Raw genomic sequence first — 27,765 nt, forward strand, 5'->3', positions numbered from 1 at the left:
CCTTGCCTAACAAGAATCTAAGGTTACTGGGGTGAGATGAGAACGTGGAAATCGAAACACAAGATGATCAGCCATGATCTTATTGAATGGCGGAGCAGACTCAAGGGGTCGAATGGTCTACTCCTGTTCCTATTTCTTATGTTCTTAAAAGGGGGGTGGGTGCTGGGTCAATTAAAATTTCAGATGAAGAACAATAGGTTTTTGTTCAGTAAAAAACCTAAGGGTTATGGATCACAGGTAGATAAATGGAGTTGAGGTACAGATAAAATGATCAAATTGAATGGTGGAACAGGCTCAAAGGAATGAAAGGCCTTCTCTTGTTCCCATCAAGCCAACCAACCCTCGTTCAATGTGGTGTAGAAGGTAGTGTTCGGCATCCATTCAAATGAAGTAACAATCTACTAAAACTACAATTCGGCCACCTGCACAAACTGAACACCAAAAGCAGCAGGGTACAGACAGCGCTAAGCCGTTCCATAACCAATGAATCAGAGTAGAACACTGCAGCTTTGCCACATTCGTGTGGGAATAGTGGTGGACAACCAAGCCATTAACAGGAGCAGCCACTCACAACCATGCTGGGCCTAACATGCAGATTTAAGATAGGAGGCTGACATGCTTGCAAGTAACTTCATCAAAAAGTGCCAGGTGCATAGTTCTGCTGACATCCCTGATACATGCTAGTGTGGAGTCAATTTGGCTACTTTCATAAAATACTAAGTAGTTAAGTGCACTAGACAGAGTGGGGCCTGAAAATATCCCAGTTGGCTCCCTTAGTCAAACTGCCACTACAGTTACGACACTGCCATTTCAGGTGACGGCAAAAGATTTCACAGGTGTACCTCACCAATATAAACAAGACAAATCTAAACTGCTCAGTAGTATCGTTAGTGCCACATAAGGATTAACTAATGAACAGCCAGAACAAGAAAACTCCCTTTGACTTTCGACTTCAACGCCATTGCTGAATCTCCCACTGTCAACATGATGCCAGGGTCCACTACCCAGGAGCTGAAATGTAGACCCACTGTATCGAAGATGCAGAGCAAGAGCAAAGCAGAGGTTTAGCACTCTGTGGTGAGTGGTTTACTTCCTGACCTTTGAAAGTCTTTATTTATCCAATTATTTTAATTTTCAGTGCCAGGCTGCAGAGAAACCTCCTTTTTGCTTTGGAAGCAATGTATTGTGAAGCCATGATAAACAGTGCATTGGTGGCAACTCCACAGCAGGGTCCTCTCATACCACAGTGGAAAGAACATTGCTCGGCTTTCAATCCTCGATGACTGGAGCACAACCAAATGAGATGCTTATATTTAAACCAAACCCTCATACTTTCACAAGGAACATTAGAACTGCTGGGATGTAGAGGTATCTCGGCATTTTATTCAAATCTAATTAATCTATAATCCATACAGTAGAACTTCACAAACTATTCATCATGCCTATGGTACCCTTTTTCCCTGACAACACCAACCACAACTTGCACTATGATATTCAAATGCAAAGCTAATCATAGCTTTCTGAACCAGGGTTCTTAGAGTAAATATTCAGCAATGGAAATCTCTGATATGCCCCATTCCAGTTTCTCCATGTGTTAGATTTTAGGCAAGAGATGCAGGGTGGATGTAAAGAAGAACTTTTTTACGCAGCGAGTAGTAACGACCTGGAACTCGCTGTCTACAAAGATGGTGAAAGCAGAGACGATGAATGATTTGAAAAGGAAATTGTATGGGCACTTCAGGGAAATAAACTTAAGAGGGCTACAGGGATACAGGAGAAAAATGAGATTGACTGGATTGTTCAAGAGAGAGCTGGCATGGACTTGATGGACCAAGTGGCCTCCTCCTGTTCTGTAATGACTCTATTTTTATATTGCTAACCAATTGGGTCAAATTCTAACAGCATCTTTCCCACATTACAATTGCCTTTGAATGTCCTGAATTCCTGCAATTCTGCATTTTTTTTTGCATGATAAGTGAATTTTAAGAATATCACCAAAATTACACAAATTTGCCAATAACAAAAATAAGCACTTAAGAAACAGACATTTGTGTTGCACTGACAGTTTCTGCATTGTGGCTGAATGAAACTGAGTAATTTACAGTAAACTGCCCCATTACCATTTAATGGCCTATGAATCACTATGAAATTGCTCCGAGTTATTATGGCTATGTTATTTTCTGAGACATGATTGGGAAGTTTAAAAAGTTTATAAACGTCTAGAAAATGAAGGCACAAATCATGAGGGGCGTGGGGAAGCTTGATATAATCACCATTAATGCTTTTCATTGGCGATGTGCTAATGCAACACAAATTCTTTTTACAGAAATACAAAATGGCTCTCCAAGACGAGAAAGATGGAAGAGAAACGAAATCGACAAAACAAACCCAACTTATCACTGAGTCAGTGATATATAGCATATGAGGCAGCTAATAAACACAACAAATTTAACTGTCGGGGCTTGTCAACATTCCATCAGCTCCAAGTGTATTCTGTGCCATGGCCCCCACAATACAGAGAGAAAAACAAGCTATATCATTAATTATTCTTCCTGCATTGGTTGATGAAAGCGAGGCATGAGTTAAGAGTCACAAAGCAATCTCAACTTCACTTTTTCCTTAAGAATAGATTTGAACATCAGTTACTAATTTCCTGGCTGACTGTATCAAAGTGTTCTGGACAATATGGAAAACAAATAGGTAGCGTCAGGCTGCAGATGGAAAGTATAAACTACTATTTCTTCAGTCTTGTGGTGTATGATGCAGGGTGAATCACAAAACTGCGAATTCTTCATTCTTGTGGTGTATGACTTAATTTGAATCACAAGACTACATTAGTGTCCTGTAATTTCCTCCTAGTTTCTTGGGTCCATTTGCAAAACAAAGTAAACTTACCCATACAGAATATGCACAAAGTGATAATAGCAGCAGTTTGAAACTTTAAAACTACTTACTCATCTTGCTCTTCTATCATTTCTCTGTCATCTTCAGACTGAACCTCCACCCAATTCTTCCCAAACTCCTAAAATTAGAATTTAACAATAGTTTTCCCAGCTGTGAGGAGAAACCAAAGCTGTTCTTGTTAATTTGGTTAATAGACCATTCCTTTAGAATTTTACTGATGTGGTGAGTTGGATGCATAGTTTTAAGCCACAGTGCTAAACTGCATTAAAACATGAGTAGCCCAGCTCATCAACTTCCAATTTAAATCTTTAGTCAGTTTTCTACTGTATATACTTTCTTTGGAACACTTTATATAATAAATAGAAAGTGTACTTTATAGTACAGCAAATTATTTTGATATGAATAGTCAGCTCATTTTTAGATTACCCATAGGCATCAGCATATAAGTCAATCTTTGAAACCTCAAAAATTCCCACCCAAAAATGTGGGTCAACTTACACGTCATTTTGAAATGTGATCAGCATCCAACTCAAAAATGGCCATGTCTTAAACTCCCGCGCATCTTCACAGCATAGTCCATATCACCTGCTTGATCCTTTGCATCCAGTTACAGGGTACTGGCAAGTAAGTCAGGCATTTGTAGGGTGAAAAATTGAGGCTGACTATTAATGAGACTATAGCATGCTGTGGCAGAAAAGGGGAGTCCACTTATATCTGAGTATATTTCAGAGTTAGCTGTAAAAATATGATTGTTGGGACTGGAAAAAAGGGGTCATCTTCTATGGAAGGTACATTTATATGCCACAATTTATAGTATGTCTAATAGAGGATATTTGTCCACCATGTAGCATAAATGAGTTAACAGAAAACAACTTCTCAGCTTTACAAGCATAAACTACATTTTGCTGAGAATGATTCATCAATGGTACTGACTGACTATTAAATAACAAATAAAGGCAAAACATATCACCTGCACTGTCAATAGCTGAAGCAACACAGGCTGCTGAAATGATTGGGCAAATTAAATCTAAAAGGTCATCAACATTAAGCCTATTCTGGAAGTGCAACAGGGCAGCCTGGTGTAAGGAAAGAGATAATCAGTCCGACTTGAAGTGTGCTAATTCTTCATATCTCTTTACAATGTAATAATGTTAATTCATAGATTTTGTTTGCAGATAGGGTAGTATGGTTTTTAAATTGCAATATCTTAAAATAGTTCCAAGTGTACAGAAATACTAAGATGAAGACCATTGAACTTTTGACTCGCAACTGACCCTCAAAGTACAGGCAGGTTTTAATGTTAAATAACTGTTGAGTGAGAGAAAACGCTTGGAGATACACCATTGCATGCTCATTTCTAGGTTTCGCAGAGATTTCAATGTTATGGGTGCAAGGACAACAGCTAATTCTGCAAAAGGAAAACATTTGGATAAAACATTATCCTTTTTAATTAGAGTTTAGAGTCAAACCCGTGCTGAATGATACAGAATCAAATACAGACTTTTAATTAGTAGTTTCACTTTGCGAAACAGCAATTATATGTGATGACAGAAATGTGTGATAACAAAACAGGGAATTATAGAGGGCTCGTTAACCCAATGGAAAGAGAGCTCTTTGGAACAGCTGAGTAGTAATGAACTGAATCCAACTAGATATACTAATCTAATGTAGAATTTGCAAAAAGTAGGGGTAAGAGAAAAATATAAAAAAAGTCATAATGCACTGAGGTACTGGATTCAAAGAGTTCTATCAACTGAATACTGCAGTCAAAATGGTAAGGTATTTGAGTTCCCAACTATCAGGTATGGTTGTAAATACTATCTTTTAAGCATCTGCTTAAGTACTATTCCATGTATTTAATAAATCAATGAATGTTTGAACTTGAGAACGTTATGGATTTTGAGGGACAGAGCATCTAATCATAAATAAAACACATCCTCGAAAACACATACCATCAGTCTGAGAGACAGTCAATAAAACATTAATCATGAACATCTGATGAAGCAGGTCTCAATATCACTACAGGCTTATTGAGCAACTTAATTTCATCAGTTTTAAATGTTCCATGACAGCACTTTTACAATCAATATGCTCAGAGTAATATTGAATGAAATTATTTCTTTGAGTTTGGTCACCACTCCAAATCTAGTAGTGTCAAAATGATTTTGGTGACAACAACTGGTGGACACAATCTTTGAATTCTTTTATCATTTTAATTGAGATATTAACCCATTTAAAATAGACAAGATAATGCCAGGACTAAATGGTGGACAGCAGAATGTCACTGAACTTGTTAAATGTGTGCACGCTGATCTCACCAACAGTAATTTCTGTTTTCATAGTGTTTTAAAATATTGGACTCTAAAGTTACACATAAATTTACCAGATAGTTGATGGTGTAAAATTTGTCATACTCATGATTTTTGGCATTGATTCTGCGATGCTGCTTTTTCCTCATGTGATCTTTGAGAGTATTCTTGTCACGGAACGTTTTCTCACAATATAAACACTGTAAACTGCAGAAAAAGGCATTTTCCAATCACGCATTTTGCAAGTTCAAAACTCTTAGCTAAATGCTCAATGAACAAATAGCTTAATCAACCATGAATTCATCTAAAAGACCTAAAACCTTAAATTCTTACTACAGGTAATTAGCAATTATCTCTCCATAACTGTATAACTGGATTCAGGCCAAGATAAAAATAACTATAGACAAAGTAGACATCACTTTTTAATGCTTCATTTATGTTGATTCAATATTGCATTCAAGTGTGATTTGAACATTCCCACAGGAACAATAACCAAGTAATTCAACAGAATACATAAATTCATCACCAAAGAATCAGAAGCAACACAAGGAGAATAAATTCCAATGAGTTCTAATTTAGAATGCACTGCATGTAAGACTAATGAAAGCAGATTCAATGGTAAAGGGAATTGGATAAATGCTTGAAGGGAAAAAAATTTGCAGCGCTGTTGGGGAAGATTGCTCTTTCAAAGAATTGGCATGATAGGCTGAATATCTTCCATCTGTGTTGTAGCATTCTGTCTTCTCATTTAAATTACATTCCTGGGGAGCCATGTGTCTGAACCTGCTGGGAAAAGAGATGAGGGAGGGTCGCTGGCAGCTGTCAGCTTGTCTGACAATTTGCCTGTATACGGATTCGGTAATGCAAGTAAGTAGTAAGAAGCATCAGGCACCTTCAAAAGCTACAGGGGAACCAATATGGTAGCACTGTAACAACATTTTTTTTTCATTTTCTTTATCCTCAAGATATCCTAAGACAAGATGCCACCTCTTTCACCAATCATTTCCTCACCCATCCAGAAATTCAACCTTTCAATTTCATTCACCAGTCCAAAGAAATCCACTTGAGGAATGTAGGTAGTACTGAAGAAGATTTTTCACTGGATGTGACACAAGGGTATGGAATCAAACATAGTGAATTTGAGGCACAGGAGGTCATCATTTGGCTCAGACAGATGTGAAATTGGGGTCTAACAGTGGAAAGTCGAGGCTCCAGAGAAGTCAGCTGCTGACTTCAGAGCTGCACACTCAGATCTCTGGGCCCTCCTTAAAGATAAAAGATGGTGGATGAGCATCAGATTCATATGAAAATGCTGAGGCTCATATTGTATGGCCAGAGGCAGATAGCAAAGATCACTGAACCAGAGACATCTACATTTGTCCACCCAATGGAATCCAATCAGTGCATCTAATATGGACGCTTGACCACTGACAATCAAGCCTTGGGGGAACATCTGGAGAGAACAATGCTAACCAGCTCACAAAATATTTGGGGTGCTATCTCTCAGGGTCTTCAGAATCTAAATGATGTCATCAGGCCCAGCCTTCAGCTGATCAGTGGACCATTAGATCTAGGATCCAGCACAAGAGGCCTGGCTAGAATTTGCTCTCGTTTGGCTGACCTTTCTCCTAATGACAACTCATATTATTTTCCATTCAGCCAGATCCTTTAGGTACCTGCTCACGATGGTGATAGAGGACCAGGCTGCTCAAGCACATGCAATGATGATCAAGCCTTCTGAAAAGTCCTCTTGGACTCTCACACTCTTTGATGAGTACCACCTGAGTCCCAAAATACCAAGCTTAGAATACCATGGCAGAGCCAAGTCCTCCTGATATCCCACCTTGCAGCAAGGCCTGAGGCACATCATCAGATCAGGCTTAAAAAGAGAACAAAAAGGCACTCAGGATAGTAACAATGGTAAAAATAAGTGCTGTTTGTAAATTTGCATACACAGTAAAATCGGTGCTCCAGAGTAAATTTATTTTTTCATTTTCTGTGTGTTTGAAAGGGTGTTTGGAGGCCAGTTTGTAACAGGAGACATATTTACATCCATGTCTCCTTAAGCACATCTCTTTAGATGGACACCATCAAGGGAGCAGTACTGTGTGTAGACTCTGCTGGGAGCCTAAAGCTGGTTTAAATTTCTTCTGTTGTGCAGCTTTATCTGTGTGTCTCTGCCATTTCCTCTTCTTAGTGCTCTTGTTCTGTCTTTTACACACATTGACAGCCCCTTGGGAAGGGTTTTATGTCAGAAGGCTGGGAAGAAAAGACTTCCCTCATAAAACTGGTGAAAGGCAGCTTGTAAAATCCTTAACAAAAACAGAATTACCTGGAAAAACTCAGCAGGTCTGGCAGCATCGGTGGAGAAGAAATCAGTTAACGTTTCTCTAGCATAGCTGAGAAGAGATTTTTCTAATTGTTTTTGTCAAAACTGATGTTTAAAAATGTTTGTGAACATTTGGAGTGTGTTGAAGTGGTGTACCATGGGATTACCCAGGTTTGCCCAAAATCTGGTTTAAGATTTTTAAAAGCGTTTACCATTAAAGAAAACACCAGAATTTGTGACCTTTGGCCCAGGCCAGGAAGTTGATGGCTGAACTATGGGTCAGGACATGATAAGCTAAGAAGTGTGACCTTCAGGGCCAGGCCAAGGTATGCAGATGACTGGACAATGTAGTAAATCGTCAGAATAGATAAAGCAACATTCGTGATTCACTAAATGTGGGCATTGTTTATGTTAAAGGTCAGGTAATTCCGTGACTAGTTTATAAACTTAACTGTAATTATGGACATAATGAACTAGACAGACAAAATAAGAAGAATGTGAGTTAGTGATGAAGTATCACAAAGATGGTATAAATATATGACGGAAACTGCATCTTTGAATTGTCTCTTGGAGCATGCTGAGAGAGCGTTGCCCTGTATGCATACTTGTATTGAATAAACTGTTTGATTCACCTAGAGCTCACTATGTGTTGAGCATCTTTAGATACTCCACAACACCTATGAATTCAACCATTTCCTGATTTGACAAGGGATGAGAGTCAATCTCTTAGCTAAATTTAATCTGTTGCAATTTTAGTGTAAATGCAGTAATTTTAGGAAAAGCTGTTTTTGCCCTCATTTGCATACAAACACACTGTAGGGTGGCCACATCCCCTGCCAGCAGACAATTCTGGAATGGGTGTTAACTCTTATGTCCAGTGTTCACCTCTAAGTCATGAGGTTTGAGCCCAAAAAACCTTGAAATTTCAGGTCCTCAATTTCATGTGCACCAGTACGGCTTTATTTTCTAAGGTTTAAATTATAGAAGCACCTGCAAAGGAAAATCTGTGAAAGAATATAAACTGGTAAAACTTCTTTTAATTTATTGGTTCATGGGACTGTTGGCAAGGCCAGTATTTATTGCCCAATCCTCACAGCTTTTAGAACAGAGATGAGGAGAAACTTCTTTAGCCAGAGAGTGGTATGGAATTCATTGCCACAGAAGGCTGTGGAGGCCAGGTCATTGAGTGTATTTAAGACCGAGATAGATAGGTTCTTGATTGGTAAGGGGATCAAAGGTTACGGGGAGAAGGCGGGAGAATAGGATTGAGAAACTTATCAGCCATGATTGAATGGCGGAGCAGACTCGATGGGCCGAATGGCCTAATTTCTGCTCCTATGTCTTATGGTCTGCCCTTGAGAAGGTGGTGAGCAGCCTTTTTGAAGTACTGTAGCTGGTGTGTAGATACAACAAAATAAAGAGATTACCATTGAGTCAACGTTCATACTATTTACCAGCTGTTAGGTGTGCTAACAACAATACTAGCATCCCCTGGGTTAACACTTACTTATTTTTGGACAGGAAAGCTTGGAAATTAAGACAACAAGTTACACTAATGCCAACAAGTCTGCTTACTAATCCATTGATATCTAGACAGATTAATTTGTAGGCTACCACCTTTTCTGATGTTTCAAGGGAGGGAGGGAGGGAGAGAGAGAGGCTTGCGACCAAATAGGCTTTTTGATCACTGGGATATTGTTCAGTTTTTATTAATATTGCCAGATTTCCTATGGTTCTGTTCATGGTGAGCTAGGGCTATGCTGTTGCAAAGAAGGGGGGGAAGTGCATATCTTCAAAGCCTTTCAGTGGAAATAAGTTTGTGGAAATGTGCTCTGAGACAAGTGAAATAAGTGACTTTTGATTGGTTGCGGGGACATTAGCCCATCACAAGCAGACAAAGAAATAAAGCTGCTCCTCCCACAAATTAGAGTTGACCTATACAATAAATCTATGCAAAAAAGGTGGAAGAAATGGCTGTTTTGGGGGAATATTAGCTTAAGAGCACACAATATTATTGATTTTAAATCACTCAAAGCCCATTCACTTTTACAGAGTTTAAATTTGGCCCACAGTGTTTGTCTGGTAAAGTGTGAATGAGCAAATTGGCAATGTATTCCAATTGCTGAGTAAATATAAAGAGAATGAAAGGAGACCCATGGACCTCAAACACCTAAATAGATCCTATATTACTGGGAGTAAAGAACAAAAAAAACTTGTATTCCTGAGAAAGGATAAGGAATAAGATAGGAAGTGGGCTTAATCTAGTCCCAAGCATTAAATAAGCACATGGTTGATTTAACGAATGCAAATTCCATAAACAGAAATCCCTTTAGACAATTATATAAACATTCATGCTCCAACCAGAACTTACGCAAAGGGAACCCCAAAATGTTTATAAAAGCAAAAAACTGCAGACACTGGAAATCTGAAACAAAAACAAAAATACCTGGAAAAACTCAGCAGGTCTGACAGCATCTGTGGAGAGGAATACAGTTAACGTTTCGAGTCCGTATGACTCTTCACCAGAACTAAGGAAAAATAGAAAAGAGGTGAAATATAAGCTAGTTTAAGGGGGGTGGGACAGGTAGAGCTGGATAAAGGACCAGTGATAGGTGGAGATTGCCAAAAGATGTCATAGACAAAAGGACAAAGAGGTGTTGACGGTGGTGATATTAGCTAAGAAATGTGCTAATGGTGACTTTAAGGGTAGAAAACAGGACGAGCAAGGGTCAGATAGCTCTAGTGGGGGTGGGGGAAGGGTCCCTTCCACCAGATCCACAAGAATGTGGTTGACTCTTGAATTAGGGCTAGGCAATCAGGCCTAGCCAGCAGTGTTGATATCCCATGAACTAGTTTTTACAAAAAATCAAGTTACTGCATCTTTCAACTGTCTTTGTTTGCCTTATGTTCATGCAGTTTCCTGGACTGATCACTGAAGTGGCCACAGCTCCCAACATGACCCAGTGCACACACTTTCCTAAAGTTCTTTAGATTGACAACAAGATAGGCCATAAACCAAGTGTATTAGAACTTGATCATTGTTACCCCTCTTTCAGGTCGATGATGCACAAGTATCGATATTAAGCCAGGAAATAGCATCAAACATAAACATTTTGGGACAAAAACAAAAATACCAAAATGTTTATGTTTGATGCTATTTCCTGGCTTAATATCGATACTTGTGCATCATCGACCTGAAAGAGGGGTAACAATGATCAAGTTCTAATACACTTGGTTTATGGCCTATCTTGTTGTCAATCTAAAGAACTTTAGGAAAGTGTGTGCACTGGGTCATGTTGGGAGCTGTGGCCACTTCAGTGATCAGTCTAGGAAACTGCATGAACATAAGGCAAACAAGGACAGTTGAAGATGCAGTAATGTGATTTTTTTGTAAAAACTAGTTCATGGGATGTCAACACTGCTGGCTAGGCCTGATTGCCTAGCCCTAATTTAAGAGTCAACCACATTCTTGTGGATCTGGGGTCACGTGAAGGCCAGGCCAAGTGAGGACATTAATGAACAAGATGGGCTTTTATGACAAATCGGCAATGGTTTCATGGTCATCCGACTTTTAATTCCAGATTTTTATTGAATTAAAATTTCACCATCTGCTGTGGTGTGATTTGAACCCTGGCCCAGAAAGCATTACCCTGAGTCCCTGGAATACAAGTCCAGTGACAATACCACTATGCCACTGCCATCCCCTTGCAGTGAAACTGTGATAATGAACACAGAAATGTGGGACAAAACCTATATTTCTGTATCCCACCACACTGTTTAATGGAGCTCCATCTTTGCTTTTACATGTCTACTCAAAAAGTTTAAAATGTGCATACTTATCCATTTTCTTCTGCACCAAGTCTAGGAATTCATTGCAGTACACAATATTGTCTGGTAGGCCCACATTGAAAGAATGATCTTTAGCCATATGGTTGAAGAGAATAGCCCTGAATATACATTTAAAATAAAACTTCAATGAAAAATAATAGTTTAAGTCCTTGCATTTTCACTTTTATGGTATATAGTTGTATTAACATAGGTGAGTTACTACTTTTGTACTTTTTCAACTTAACAAAAAGTTAAAAAAAATTAAAACCCTTTTTAAAGTTGGACATCAATGACACAAAATGCTTCATGGACAAAATTTCATTCACCAAACAAACCAAAACAAACATATTACACAGCAGTACAAGTGAATATAATCACCTGTACATTTTTTCAATTTTTTCACTGAAATTTCTACTTGAAGACCCCAATCTCAGCAAAAAAGGCAGAGACAGAGAGAGCGAAGGGGGGCCGTCCGGGCGGAGGAGGGAGAGGGGGGCGGGCGGGCGGGCGGAGGAGGGAGAGGGGGGCGGGCGGGCGGAGGAGGGAGAGGGGGGCGGGCGGGCGGGCGGAGGAGGGAGAGGGGGGCGGGCGGGCGGGCGGAGGAGGGAGAGGGGGGCGGGCGGGCGGAGGAGGGAGAGGGGGGCGGGCGGAGGAGGGAGAGGGGGGCGGGCGGGCGGGCGGAGGAGGGAGAGGGGGGCGGGCGGGCGGAGGAGGGAGAGGGGGGCGGGCGGGCGGAGGAGGGAGAGGGGGGCGGGCGGGCGGAGGAGGGAGAGGGGGGCGGGCGGGCGGAGGAGGGAGAGGGGGGCGGGCGGGCGGAGGAGGGAGAGGGGGGCGGGCGGGCGGAGGAGGGAGAGGGGGGCGGGCGGGCGGAGGAGGGAGAGGGGGGCGGGCGGGCGGAGGAGGGGGGCAGGCGGAGGAGGGAGAGGGGGGCAGGCGGAGGAGGGAGGGGGGGCAGGCGGAGGAGGGAGAGGGGGGCGGGCAGGCGGAGGAGGGAGAGGGGGGCAGGCGGAGGAGGGAGAGGGGGGGCAGGCGGAGGAGGGAGAGGGGGGCGGGCAGGCGGAGGAGGGAGAGGGGGGCAGGCGGAGGAGGGAGAGGGGGGCAGGCGGAGGAGGGAGAGGGGGGCAGGCGGAGGAGGGAGAGGGGGGCAGGCGGAGGAGGGAGAGGGGGGCAGGCGGAGGAGGGAGAGGGGGGACTGGCGGAGGAAGGAGAGGGGGGCAGGCAGAGAGAGGGAGACAGGCAGACAGACAGAGAGGTAGAGAGAGAGAGAGCGCGCAAGCGAGGTGAGCGAAGGCCACTTAATTTGAAAACCAAGCTATGTCTGACCACAATTTGTTACAGAGGGTAAAGAAAATCACATATACGTGATATGTTATTCATTCATTTAATCATGTATGCTCTGCATGAGGGTAGGTCTTTTGCTCTGTCTGCTGTTGCTTCAACCTGAGCCGTTTTCTTTGCAGTTTTTCTCAGTGATGGTTTGCTATTGCTTCCACTTCCAAGTGCTGGGCAGGGGTCAGGTCCCAAAGTCAACCTGAGCCGGAATGGGAATTGAACCACACACCAGCCATCTAGCCAACTAAGCTAACCAGTACCCCCAGCATGATCACATAAATATATGGAAAAAAAATCTGTGTTTTGGAATTCTCTCAGTAGTCAGTGGAATATGGAATAATGTTGTGCAACAATGCAACAGATCCAAGTGGCAACGAGTTTAATGTTTTGTAATGTCATTCTCATAAAAGACCTAAAAAAGTTAACTATTAAAAAAAAGGAACTGGGATATTTCACAAAAGTCATTTGAACATTTCCAGGGTTAAAAAAAAGCACAGCTATTTCACAAAGTACAGACCTGTTTCCTGCAAATTCTTCATTACAAAACATACAGATACGAGCAAAGTTGCTGTCATTCCTTTCCTGCTGTTGTTGTTCCAAAACCTCTTCCTGTGAAAAAGGAAGTGAGTCAGAAAATTCATGCTGACCATGTTATTTTTATCCTAGAGAACAATGAGGGAAGAAATAGACAAAATCAAGCAATCTGTAAAGTTGTTGCTGGCTGGATAATATTCTTATTTAACTTTCATCAAATGCATGTTCTTACAGAACATCGATGTAAAGAATACTCAAACTAACAATGAATGATCTATGCTCAGAAAAAGCTAAGAAGACAACAAAACAAATTGTATTTCAAACCCATCTTTAACAGAAAATATCCTGCAGTCCTTCAAAGATGAGAAACAGATATTAAACAGTTTAAGAAGAATTAGGAGGGATGACTAAATTATGGTCAAAAAAAGTGTTTTTGAGGAGGCCCTTGAGAAAATCAGCTGCAAGAAGTATGCAGGTTCTAGCAGAAGTCAAATAAAATGGATTTGATTTTCCAGTTGTTCAACTCGAAGGTGCTCTGGTTGATCAATAACTTGATACTGAGCAGTCGCCAACACAGATGGTCATGAAGTTGAGGATGGCGGTGAATAGAAAGAACTGGATGTCATCAAGACATCCTATGGTAAATGTCACTGACAGGCAATGTTTAAACAAAGAGAAGAGGGAGTTAATGACAGAATCTTGGGGGCACTATGGTGGTAGCCAAGTGCGTTGTGAAAGTAAGGCTTTACTGGAGAAGTACTATTGGATAAGGAAGAGTGAAAGTAGGCGACAGTGATTCCGTTGAGATTGTCCATGAAGGAGAAGCAGTAGAGGGGAATAAAGTGGTCGAATGCTTTGGAAAGGACAAGGAATGTTAATGGCCTCCTCCTGTTTAACAGACTCGGCCTGAATGGCCTCCTCCTGTTCCTGTGCAACAGGCTCGAGGGGTTGATTGGTCTCCTCCTGTTCCTGTGTAGCAGGCTCGAGAGGGGCAATGATCGCAAAAAAGGGATATCATTGATTACTTTGCTGAATTTGCTCAATACAATGAACAGGACGAAAACCAGACTTTAGAGATAAACATGGAGTTGGCTGATGACAACAAATTCCAGGGTCTCCTAAAAAAGGGAGGTTAGAGATCAGTTTACAATACAGAAGGGTATTTGGGTAATTGTGCTCACCCCAACTCTGTGAGAGTTTTCAGTTACTCTATTTTCCTAGCTTTTCTTTGTCGCCTTTCACAAATACAAATTTTCTTTTTCAAGTATTTATTTATTTCCACTGAAAAGTATTATGGATTCTGCTTCATTCACTGTTTCTCATGAAACTTTGAATGTCCTGCTGCATTAAATAAAAATCTCAAACTCTTATTTTTATTTCATCAAAACCCCTCATAATTTTAGCAACCTCCAGCAGATTGCATCTTAATTAACCTCTTTTCTGATGACAAGAGACCACAGTTGATCTAATCTCTTATGTTGGCAAACCTTTCGGTCTTGACATCCGTCCTAAAGTTGGAGAGAATGGAAACGTTCGGGGTATGCTATCCGAGGAGGAGGTTGGCTACAAGACTGATGAAGGGGAGATGAATGGTTCCCACACAAAGAGCAATCTTTGAGGTAAAGAAAGGCAATTGTGTGATGAGGTGCTGGATAGGAAGGGTACCAAAGCAGCAGGAGGTGCATCGCAGAGTAGATAAACTGCTAAGTGCTGAATGAAGATGAGATAGAGAATAAGGTGGAGTGATAAGAGGTTGGGGACAAGGGAGGATGAAGTTGTGATGGCTGAATCACCTGCGTAGATCGTTGCAATGAGATGAAAAAGTCCAGACATTCCACCCACTTGACTTTGGAGATACAGAAAGGCAGGGAAAAGGACCACAGAGACATTTGTTGAGATGCCTTAGCTTTTCTTTATCCTCCAAAATGATCCAAATAATAGTAGGAGGATTTGACCGCAGAGTGGGCAGAGTGAGGGAGTACTGCTTGATATGGTGAACTCAGGTCTGGCATTGGAAAACCAAGCCTGTTTTATGCCAACTGAGGTAAGCTGATACTTGGTAACATTAATTACAATTTTCAGTAAGGAAATGTCTTTTTGAAGTGGCAAAAAAGAATATCATATTGTGCTAAGATACTTGCACAACAGCCTTCCAAGCAGATACATTCAACAATCAATACTTCCAGTTAGGGGCCACAGGTGAAGGAAGCACAAAATGGATAATTATAGGCCATGTCCCTCAGACATTGAATAATCATTTTCATGATAAATATTTGCTAGCATCATGCAAAAGCAGCGTGGGTGACTCGTTCTTTTTTGTAAAAGGCACTGTACCACTGGTACGTCTTTGCAAGTGCAGAAAGTATAACCATCCAAAAGGTCCAGAATACTAAAGTTTCAAGCAGGTCCATTTTTGAAAGTAAACCAGAAGATTAAATCACTTGTTAAATCTGATGAGATTAATATATTAGTTCCAATTAGTGCAGCCATATCATTTTTAATGGTGTGAATAGGATGTCCCAGGACATCACTGCACAAGTTCCTCAGGGTAGTGTCCCAGGCCCAACCATCTTCAGCTGTTCATTAATGGCTTTCCTTCCACCATAAGGTCAGAAATGGGGATGTTTGCTGATGATTGCACAGTGTTCAGCACCATTCGCGAATCCTCTGAAGCAGTCCACGTCCATGTGCAAGACCTGGACAACATTCAGGCTTGGACTGATTAAGTGGCAAGTTACATTTGTGACATTTAAGTGCCAGGCAGTGACCTTCAACAAGAGAGAATCCAACCATCTCCCCATGACATTTACTGGCATCATCATCACTGAATTCCCCACTATCAACATCTTGGGGGTTACCACTGACCAGAAATTGAACAGGACCAGCCATACAAATACCGTGGCTACAAGAGCAGGTCAGAGGCTAGGAATTCTGCCGTGAGTAACACACCTGCTGACTCCCAAAAGCCTGTCCACCATCTGCAAGGTACAAGTCAGAAGTGTGGTGGCACACTTGCCTCAATGAGTGCAGCTCCAACAACACTCAAGAAACTCGACACCATCCAGGACAAATTGGCCCACTTGATTAGTACCCCATCCACCACCTCCAACATTCACTCCCTCCACCACCAATGTACAATGGTAGCAGTGTGTACCATCTACAAGATGCACTGCAGCAATTCATCAAGGCTCTTTCGATAGCACCTTCCAAACCTGCAACCTCTACCACCAAGAAGGACAACGGCAGCAGATGCATGGGAAAACCACCACTTGCAAGTTCTCCTCCAAGCCACTCACCATCCTGATTTGGAACTATAATCACTGTTCGTCCACTGTCAGTGGGTCAAAAAATTGGAACTCCCTTTCTAACAGCACTGTAGGTGTGCCTACACCAGATTGACTGCGGCAGTTCAAGGCAGAGGCTCACCACTACCTTCTCAAGGACAATTAGGGATGGGCAATAAATGCTGGCCTAGTCAGTGATGTCCACATTCCATGAAAGAATAAAATAAAGCCAATACCCGTTCGTATTACCCTTTACAGATGAAATGAACCATGCATCGTTTGGTTCACTGTTTAATTAAGCCAAAAGGTTGAACTCTGACGAGTAATGGGCTATGATCAAACATTCCACTGGTGTGTTTCCTTGTCGTAATAAGTGGGGAAACTGCAATCCTTGTGCTCATGGTAGTTTCCAAAAGATCTGGGGTTACCCCATTGCAGGATTTATGCAGAAGCATTGTAGGGTACGTGAAGAGTTTATTAACAATAAATGAGCAGATTAGCTCAAAATTTTCATGCTAAAAACGTGCAATGCCATGAAAAACAACTAAGATAAATTCGCTAATCCCACATACAAAAGGCACACAGGTCAGAAACAGGGCTACAACATTAGCGAGATTCTCCACATTGTGCTTTCTTCATCTGTGACTCCAAGGTTAATGGATTTATCGGATGGAAGGTAATTATGAAAAGTATCTTAGCACTGTGTGATATTCTTGTTTGCAACTTCAGGGAGACTTTTGTTTGGTGACATGGCACTTACCTCAGTTGGTGAGATTCTGAAAGAAGTCAGAAGGTGATAGTTTCATGCCTCACTGTCCTTGAGCATATATTACACACTGATAACTGGAGCAGTACTGAGGGAGTGCTTCAATGTCTGAGGTGGCTTTGAATGAGACAAAAAAATGTCGGTTGGTCTGCTTCCTTGGATGGACATAAAAGAATCCAGGGTATTATTCAGGGAGGAGTATGGAAATTCTGTGCTCTGGCCAATATTCCTCACAAAAAAAAAATGCTGTGGTCAGTTATTTGCTGGTTGTGCATCTTTGTTGTTTGTATACAGGGAGCTATGTTTACCTGCAGAACAATAGTCACGACACATCAGAAAATAACTAATAGTTTGTACAGTGCTTTGGGGAATCCTGAGGTTGTGACAAGGTGCTATATAAATGCCAATTATTCCTTTTTTTTGTTCTTCATATTTAAAAAGTTCCAGGGAAATAATGCAAAACTTGTGCTTTGAGTTATGCTTTGATATCTCCATTATCTTTCAACATTTGAATTAAGCAATTAGAAATCAGACCACAGGCTTCAGTCCAAAAACCAATGGATAACAGGAAATTCCTATTATTTCAGGCTAGACAAAAACAACTTGTGCTGAGAAATTTGTAATTTGTGAACTACTATAATACATTTTTCCACAGAAATGTAAGTTATTGATGATTGTTTTTCATTGAGATGCTGTTTATATTTTAAAGATCTTGTTCATTTTCTGCCAGTATGGTTTTAACTATAATTATTTACATTCGTGCTACTTATCATAATAGAATTTTTCTTGTGAAATAAGGATACACCATGACATTTATGGATTTGGTCCACATTTCTAAACATAGCTTGATTTGATTCATTACAGAGTAATAATACTTTATGCCTACTTCAATAATCAGATTATATATATTAGTTACAATTTTTAATTTTTGTTAAGGTAAGTTTTTTTTCTTGGTTGGGTGGTTGGAGTAGTGGTTTCAATGTCTGAAACCAATCCTACAGGTGAACACTTGCTGTTTTTATCACAAAGTAGTTTTACCACCTTAGATTTTCTTTTCTTTAATATTTCTCTATTTCCTTTCCAGAGAGATTATAAATTCTGCTTCTACAGTTGCAGAATCAGAGGCAGCAGCAATGTGAAGAGTGAGTGCGGCATCAGATGTGCAGCAGCTAAAGGGGGTGAAGGTGGTGGGGGGCGGGGGGGTGCAGAGTGAACAGAGGGGAGCGAGGGGTGGTTTTGTGGGGGGGTGGGGGGGGTGGAAAGAAGAGAAACCTGAGAATGCACTATAGGTAAACAATGAAAGTGCTTCCACTGGTGGATGAATGGGGTACAAGGCAGGCTACCAACCACGGATTCTCACAGGAAGAAGCAAAGGGCAAAGAAGAAGGAAGATTTTTGTAGGACTATTAAACCATGTGGTGCTTCACCAAATGTGGCTATCAGTGTACAAATAGAACATCATGTAGAAGGAAACGGGATATGCAATTGTAAAGGAGGAAAGTAAACGGAGTTAGTGGGAAGTTGGGGTCAGAGGAGTAAATGCCAGACAGGTGTAAACACTGAGGGCCAAATGGTTTCCTGTGCTGTAATTTACATTATTCTATGAAAATTTTCTTTCATGGAGTTTAGCCTTCAGAAACGATGGTGCAAAGTTGAGTTTACGATGATGTACTCCAAACACGAAACTCAACCACTGTGCGATCTTGATTTGGTCTGGGTCGATCTGTGTTGACCAACCAGTTTTGACGTTGCCAAATGCAAGTGCAGATCAACATCTGACTCAGGCTCCTAGCTCAAAGTTGGCACCTTTACACAGAACCAGAGGCCTATCCAGTGTCCAAAGAGATACGGGGCAGAATTTAATCTTGGCAATGGGGTCTTGCCATCGACTGGAGAATTGGCGGGTGTACCACATCATTTCCGTTGGGTAAGGCCTGACAGAACCAAGTGCCCGTCGGGCACTTAACTGGCCAGCATCGGGCCATCCCTGGGATTTAAGACCCAGGGGTGGAAATACCGCCCACTGAGAGGTGCAGCCAGAGGCTGTCAGCTCTCCATTGCTGGCAGATGTGGCTGCTGTTGGTAAAAAGGGCAGGCAGTGGCTTTCATCAAGACCACCTCTTCCCGACAGTGGGTTTCTCAATCAGGCACTATGCCTTTGAATGAGGGATGCCCCCTGTGAGCTGCAAGCAAATCAGTGGCAGTGGGATGAGGCCCTAAAGTGGGCATTAATTGCCCACTTAGGGGCCTCAATTAGCATCTGTTGGAAGGCTGTCCATGAGCCTTCTCATCCCAGACCTAATCAGGAGGGGGGCAGGGAGGCGGCAAGGTACCCACCCAGCAACCTCCCGCCTGAGTAAATGCCACCCCGCCTCCAAACTCAGGAGTGGCATTAAATTGCAACCATGAATTGGGATGGGGTCTGTTAAATGTGGCATTGATTATGGAGCCTGACTGCATTTGTGTAGTGTGGGGGAATGCTGACTGTAGATGCAGGGTCGCTATCAGTGGGTTATAAGATTACAACTAGTTATAGGTACTATACATCGGGGTTACACCTACTACTAACAGTTACATGTAAACTTACCAAGTTATTCTATTACCTTTGATTATGAGGGCAATCTGGATGCCAACAGTATTACTATCAATTAACATTGTAATTTCAGTGAGTTACTATTAGTTATTTGTGGAATCATAGTTCCTCCCGCCTCTGGTTTATGAATCCCTCTCCCACCTTCAGTTTCCCTTCTTTGAACATGACCTCTGGGTTCTTGGGAGTTTCTCACCCAACAGTCGTTGGTACAAAACCATCAGCAACAATACTCAACATTAACAAGTAAATGCAATAACAATAGGCATCATGATCAAACATCCAGGAATGCCTTTAACCAGAGTTGGCAACCCTAAAGTAATTTAAGATTACCATTTTATGATCATGAACTGCGGGTCATGGTTTATATATACTTATCATGTCTATTAACTAAATTTGTTCCAATATCTGTAATTAAATTTTTTATAGGTTGGTTCTTACTCTCAATGATTGAGCATTTTTTCTCGCTTGAAAAGGACGCGGAGGGTGGCGGGGGCTCCAGCTTGAAAAGGACGCGGAGGGCGGCGGGGGCTCCAGCTTGAAAAGGATGCGCAGGGGGCTCCAGCTCGAAAAGGACGCGGAGGGCGGCGGGGGCTCCAGCTCGAAAGGGACGCGGAGGGCGGCGGGGGCTCCAGCTCTAAAAGGTCGCGGAGGGCGGCGGGGCCTCCAGCTCGAAAAAGACGCGGAGGACGCGGCGGGGGCTCCAGCTCGAAAAGGACGCGGCGGGGGCTCCAGCTCGAAAAGGACGCGGAGGGGGCTCCAGCTCGAAAAGGACGCGGAGGGGGCTCCAGCTCGAAAAGGACGCGGAGGGGGCTCCAGCTCGAAAAGGACGCGGAGGGGGCTCCAGCTCGAAAAGGACGCGGAGGGGGCTCCAGCTCGAAAAGGACGCGGAGGGGGCTCCAGCTCGAAAAGGACGCGGAGGGGGCTCCAGCTCGAAAAGGACGCGGAGGGGGCTCCAGCTCGAAAAGGACGCGGAGGGGGCTCCAGCTCGAAAAGGACGCGGAGGGGGCTCCAGCTCGAAAAGGACGCGGAGGGGGCTCCAGCTCGAAAAGGACGCGGAGGGGGCTCCAGCTCGAAAAGGACGCGGAGGGGGCTCCAGCTCGAAAAGGACGCGGAGGGGGCTCCAGCTCGAAAAGGACGCGGAGGGGGCTCCAGCTCGAAAAGGACGCGGAGGGGGCTCCAGCTCGAAAAGGACGCGGAGGGGGCTCCAGCTCGAAAAGGACGCGGAGGGGGCTCCAGCTCGAAAAGGACGCGGAGGGGGCTCCAGCTCGAAAAGGACGCGGAGGGGGCTCCAGCTCGAAAAGGACGCGGAGGGGGCTCCAGCTCGAAAAGGACGCGGAGGGGGCTCCAGCTCGAAAAGGACGCGGAGGGGGCTCCAGCTCGAAAAGGACGCGGAGGGGGCTCCAGCTCGAAAAGGACGCGGAGGGGGCTCCAGCTCGAAAAGGACGCGGAGGGGGCTCCAGCTCGAAAAGGACGCGGAGGGGGCTCCAGCTCGAAAAGGACGCGGAGGGGGCTCCAGCTCGAAAAGGACGCGGAGGGGGCTCCAGCTCGAAAAGGACGCGGAGGGGGCTCCAGCTCGAAAAGGACGCGGAGGGGGCTCCAGCTCGAAAAGGACGCGCAGGGCGGCGGGGGCTCCAGCTCGAAAAGGACGCGCAGGGGGCTCCAGCTCGAAAAGGACGCGCAGGGGGCTCCAGCTCGAAAAGGACGCGGAGGGCGGCGGGGGCTCCAGCTCGAAAAGGACGCGGAGGGCGGCGGGAGTTCCAGCTCGAAAAGGACGCGGAGGGCGGCGGGGGCTCCAGCTCGAAAGGGACGCAGAGGACGGCGGGGGCTCCAGCTCGAAAACGTCGCTGAGGGCGGCGGGGGCTCCAGCTCGAAAAGGACGCGGAGGGCGGCGGGGGCTCCAGCTCGAAAGGGACGCGGAGGGCGGCGGGGGCTCCAGCTCGAAAAGGACGCGGAGGGCGGCGGGGGCTCCAGCTCGAAAAGTTCGCGGAGGGCGGCAGGGGCTCCAGCTCGAAAGGGACGCGGAGGGCAGCGGGGGCTCCAGCTCGAAAAGGTCGCGGAGGGCGGCGGGGGCTCCAGCTCGAAAAGGGACGCGGAGGGGGCTCCAGCTCGAAAAGAAGAATAGATAGGTAAAGGTGGGGGGGTAGCACTGTTAATCAAAGAGGGCATTGGTGCAATAGTTAGAGATGACCTTAGTTCAGGATATCAGGATGTAGAGTTGGTTTGGGCGGAGATTAGGAATAGTAGGGGGAAAAGTCATTAGTGGGAGTGGTCTGCAGGCCCCTGAACCGTAGCCACAGTGTAGGACAAAGTATTCAAGAGAAAATATTGTGTGCTTGTGATAAAGGGACGGCAATAATCATGGCTGATTTTAATCTACACATAAACGTGAAAAATCAGGTTGGCAGTAGTAGCCTGGATGAGGAGTTCTTAGAATGCTTTCCAGATAGTTTCTTCGAGCAACATGTTCTGGAACCAACCAGAGAGCAGGTAATATTAGATTTGGTATTGTGTAACGTGACAGGATTAATTAATGACCTCAGAGTAAAGGCACCCTTCGGTAGCAACGACCACAATATGATTGAATTTTACATCCAGTTTGAAAGGGAGAAGAGCGGACTGAAGGCTAGTATCTTTAACTTAAACAAGGGCAACTATGTGGAGATGAAAGCTGAGCTAGCTGAAGTGAACTGGGAAACTAGGCTAGAGGATAGATCAATAGAGCAGTGGCAGGGGATATTTCAGAGTATTCAGGATAAGTACAGTCCTACTATAAAGAAAAATTCTGAGGGGAGGACCCACCATCTGTGGTTAACTAGAAATGTTAAGGAAAGCATCAAACTTAAGGAAAAAGCATACAACTCCGCAAAGATGAGCAGCAGGACAGATAATTGGACAGAATATAAAAGAACGGCAGAGAATGACTAGAAGGTTAATCAGGAGAAAGAAATTAAAGTATGAGAGGAAGCTAGCTAGAAATGTAAAAACGGATAGCAAGCATTTCTACAGTTACTTAAAAAGGAAAAGCGTGAGTAAAGTGAGTGCTGGTCCTCTAGAGGGTGACAGTGGGGAGTAAATAGTTGATAATAAGGAAATGGCAGAAGAAATAAACAAATATTTTGCTTCTGTGTTCATTACAGAGGATACAAAAAATATTCCAGTAATAGCTGTAAATCAGGAGGTGAACATTAGAAAGGGATTTGGTGAAATTGAAATCACTAGGGAAACGGTACTGAGCAAATTGATGGGGCTGCAGGCTGGCAAGTCTCATGATTCCGATGGCCTGCATCCTAGGGTCTTAAAAGAGGTGGCTAATGAGGTAGTCGGTGCACTGGTGTTAATTTTCCGAAATTCATTAGATTCTGGAAAGGTTCCATCAGATCAGAAAGTAGCAAATATGACCCCTCTATTCAAGAAGGGAGGGAGGCAGAAAACCAGAAACTATAGGACAGTTAGCTTGACATCTGTTGTGGGGAAGTTATCAGAATCAATCATTAAGGAGGTTATAGCTGGGCACTTAGAAGAGCACAAGGCAATTTGTAAGAGTCAGCATGGTTTTGAGAAAGGAAAATCATGTTTAACCAATTTATTGGAGTTTTCTGAAGAAGTAACATGCACAGTGGATAAAGGGGGGCCTGTAGATGTACAGTACTTGGATTTCCAGGAGGCATATAAGGTGCCACATCAGAGATTATGGAAAATAAAAGCGCACAGTGTAGTGGGTAATGTATTAGCATGGATTGAAGATTGGCTGGCTGGCAGAAAGCAGAGAGTAGGCAGGATGTGACGAGTGGACTCCTACAGGGGTCTGTACTGGGGCCTCCACTTTTTACGATTTACATCAATGACTTAGATGGGGGGAGTGAAGACATGGTAGCTAAATTTGCAGATGATACAAAGAGAGGTAGGAAAGTACGCTGTGAAGAGGACATGAGGAGGTTGCAGGTGGATACAGATAGGTTGAGTGAGTGGGCAAAGATCTGGCAAATGGAGTTTAATGTGGGAAAATGTGAAGCTGGTCACTTTGGCAGGAAGAACAAAAAGCCGAGTATTACTTAAATGGAGAACAGCTGTATAATTCTGAGATGCAGAGGGATATAGATGCTCTAGTACAAGTCACAAAAAGTTAGTATGCAGGTGCAGCAAGTAATTAAGGAGGCTAATGGAATGCTTTCCTTTATTACGAGAGGGATTGAACATAAAAGTAAGGATGTTATGCTTCAGTTATTCAGGGCATTGGTGAGACCGCACCTTGAATGCAGTATACAGTTTTGATCTCCTTATTTAAGAAAGGATGTAAATGTACTGGAGGCAGCTCAAAGGAGGTTTACTGGATTGATACCTGGAATGAGTCGGTTGTCTTATGAGGAAAGGTTGGATAGGTGGAGCTTGCTTCCAAAGGAGTTTAAGAAGAGTGAGGGGTGATTTGATTGAAGTACACAAGATCCTGAACGGGCTTGACAAGGTGGACGTCAAAAGAATGTTTCCTCTTGTGGCTAAGTCCAGAACTAGGGGGCACTGTTTTAAAATTAGGGGTTGCCCTTTTCAGGTAGAGATGAGGAGAATTTTTTTCTCTGAGGGTTGTGCAACTTTGGAATTCTCTGCCTCAGGTAGAGTCATTGAATATTTTTGAGGTAGATTGATTCCCTTGCTTAACAGGAAGATAAGGTTATCAGGGTTAGATGGGAATGTGGAAATCGAAACACAAGCAGATCAGCCATGATCTTATTGAATGGCAGAGCAGGCTCGAGGGGCTGAATGGTCTACTCTTGTTCCTATTTCTTATGTTCTTATGTTCTAAGGCCACAATTTTAAAAGGTGAAAATAAATGCAGCCAAATTGGCATAGAATTCTTCAGGCGTTCCATTGAAGCAAAGTTTCATTTCTATTTGCTAGCTTTGAAAAGCAACAGTGGTGTTTATGGTAAATCATAATTTTTTTTTAAGAACCTGACCTGTACTCTGAAAACAAAGAAGAATGAGGCCAGGTTTTATTTTATATGAGGCTATTTTTCCCCACTCGCTGCCATATAGCAGTTGAAGTACAAATGGGGCACAGGTGACTTAGTTTCAGGCTTTTATCAATCCTGCTCTGTAGCCAACCACTGTAATATGCCAAAGAGAAATTGGAGTATTCTGTACAGCACCTTCAATAGCTATTTGTTGTTGTAAACCCATTTCTAGGGGCAAATATGGGCACAATCCTACATCAAGCCAATTTTTTGTCACAGCACTTCAGAACACAAGGATGCTCCAACACGACAGTATCCAAGTAAACAACAGATTTGCCTTGAACTTTTCATCTTTTACTTAAGCAACTTAAAAACATTTGTATTACCTCATAATATCATCAGCCAGCTTGGCAAGAATGAAAGAAAACAGAGGCATAAACCAATGGAAATTTTACTCAACTCCTGCTATTGGCAGAAGAACTAACAGTATATATTTGAAATAATAAAGTACTGATTACTCTTCCATGATCTTTTTTGTATTTACCCGTTAGTTTCCTGGCATAGGTGCAGAATAACATTGACAAAAATCAGCTGTTTCGGGATGATTCTGCAATAATTCAATGCACAGCTCGTTCTCAATCTCTGACATGCTGTCTGCTGTCAGGCACGTGTCTACATTATTTTAAAAGCTTGACATAAAAAAAATTAACTAATGCTGGTCACAATTTTTAATCCTTAGAGGGAAAAACATTTTGTCTTTGGCATTATGTCAATGTTGAAATCTCTTTGGCAGTGAAACTCCATTAAGATATTTGTCAATACAGGAGCACACAGCCAGCTTGGGGAACTGGACAGATAAAGATAAATAACATGTTTCAGGAAAAAGACCAGAAAATTGAACTACAATGCGAATGTCAAAGGAGTCAAGAAACAGGGAAAGCTAGGGATACACACACGCAAACTGCATGTGAAAAGAATGATAAGTAAACAGGATTCTAGGTTTTATATGTAGAGCAGTGACCAATAAAGTGAAGCAACGATGATCAATCTATGTAGTTCAAGAATTGTCTGTGATCTTGGGTGACCAACAACCGTAAGGAGCTTGAAGGCATGAAAAATGTGCTAACAGATTACCAGGCCGGCACCAGGGAGAAGTTCAAGTTACAGTCACAGACTTGACAAACAAGGGCTGTGCACAAGGCATCAGGGAATGTTAACAGGGTAGCCAAAACAAGTTCAAAGTTAGAAAAGGCTTTGACGGAGTAAATAGTGAAAAAAAATTTCCATTGCTTGGTGCATCGGGGCAAGTGAAGATAAACTGATATGAAAACCATAAAGCAGGAACTAGAAGTCAATGTGTTAGAATATGGAATGGATTATGACATTTGGTTATTGAAGCAGAAACATTCCAAGAGGGGATTGAAAAATAAAAGTCTTAAAAAGTAATAAGGAAAGAGTAGGTAAATGGAATTACAGTGGATGGCTCCGATGTGAAGCTTTTGCAAAGGCAAAGTATCACATATTTGTGAATTCAAGATTTATTCCCTGTCTTAAAAGATAATTTTCCACTTTGACAATAAAAACCAACAAAAACTGTTCCAACATGGCCATGTAAACCAGCTGCTTCATCAATAGCCTTCTCGCCATCATAAGGTTAGAAATGGAGATCTTCACTGATGATTGCAGTTTTCAATTCCATTCACAACTGCTCAAATAATGAAGCAGTCTTTGCCTGCATGCAGCAAGACTTGGACAACATTCAGGCTTGAGCTGATAAGTGCCTAGTAACATTCGCATCACACAAGCGGCAACCAATAACTATCTCCAACAAGAGAGAATCTAACCATCTCCCATTGATGTTCAATGGCAACATCATTGCTGAATCCCCCACTGTCAACATCTTGGGGGGGGTTACCACTGACCAGGAACTTAATTGGGCCATCTGATTAAGAACAGGTCAGAGGTTAGGAACTCTGTTGCAAGTAACAATCCCTTCCAACTACCCAAAGTTTGTCCACCATCTACAAGTCAGCAGTGTGTTGCAATACTCTCCACCTGCCTGGTTGAATGCAGCTCCAACATTCAAGAAGCTGCACACCATCCACCACCAGGATACAGCATCAGCAATGTACATCCATTTACAAGATGCACTACAGGAATGTGCCAAGGCTCCTTTCAACAGCACCTTCCAAGCCCATGACTGCTACTACCTGAAAGGACAAGGTCTGCAATGCATGGGAACACCGTCACCGGCATGTTTCCCTCCAAGCCACATATCATGACTTGAAACTATGTTAACTATAATTATATCGTTGCTCCTTCACTGTTGTCCAGTCAAAATCCAGGAATTCCCTTTCAAACAGCGGTGTGGGTGAATACCATATGCAGTGCAGTGGTTCAAAAAGGTTGCTCACCACCATCTTCTGATGGGCAATTAGGATTGGGCAATAAATACTGGCTTTGTCAACGAGATTAACATCACATGAACAAATAAAAATAAACTACAGGTGCAAATGTGGTGTAATATATTTAAAGTGAAGATACCGTTGTGAATTGACAGCTTAAACAAGAGAAATAGATGAAAAGAATGTTAGGTTTATTAACCAAAGTAACTTCAAAAAAGGTAGATAGTTATAAATCTATCAATATTGACATTTTTTACATTGCAACAAAGCAAATTTTACTTGCATTGCAGGTAGTATGAAAGAATGGGATGTGGCAATGAAGTAAAACAGAAACAGAATTACCTGGAAAAACTCAGCAGGTCTGGCAGCATCGGTGGAGAAGAAAAGAGTCGCCGTTTCGGACCCGAAACGGCGACTCTTTTCTTCTCCACCGATGCTGCCAGACCTGCTGAGTTTTTCCAGATAATTCTGTTTTTGTTTTGGATTTCCAGCATCCGCAGTAGTTTTTTGTTTTTATCTCTGTGGCAATGAAG

The 27,765-nt window shown here is 42.9% G+C and overlaps 1 protein-coding gene across 2 annotated transcripts in view; it reads right to left on the bottom strand.

The window, feature by feature from the left end:
* Positions 1-27,765, bottom strand: part of znf277 (zinc finger protein 277) — a 70,045-nt gene that overhangs the window by 15,619 nt on the left and 26,661 nt on the right. For both annotated transcript variants that reach the window (XM_078568090.1, XM_078568088.1), the window contains 4 exons: positions 13,220-13,311; positions 11,379-11,489; positions 5,288-5,420; positions 2,955-3,022 (listed from right to left, as the gene is read on the bottom strand). In XM_078568090.1, the coding sequence (XP_078424216.1) occupies positions 2,955-3,022; positions 5,288-5,420; positions 11,379-11,489; positions 13,220-13,311 (404 nt within the window). The remainder of the gene's footprint in view (positions 1-2,954; positions 3,023-5,287; positions 5,421-11,378; positions 11,490-13,219; positions 13,312-27,765) is intronic.

Source organism: Cetorhinus maximus, chromosome 22, assembly GCF_964194155.1.
Source record: "Cetorhinus maximus chromosome 22, sCetMax3.hap1.1, whole genome shotgun sequence".
In the NCBI taxonomy this organism is placed as follows: domain Eukaryota; kingdom Metazoa; phylum Chordata; class Chondrichthyes; order Lamniformes; family Cetorhinidae; genus Cetorhinus; species Cetorhinus maximus.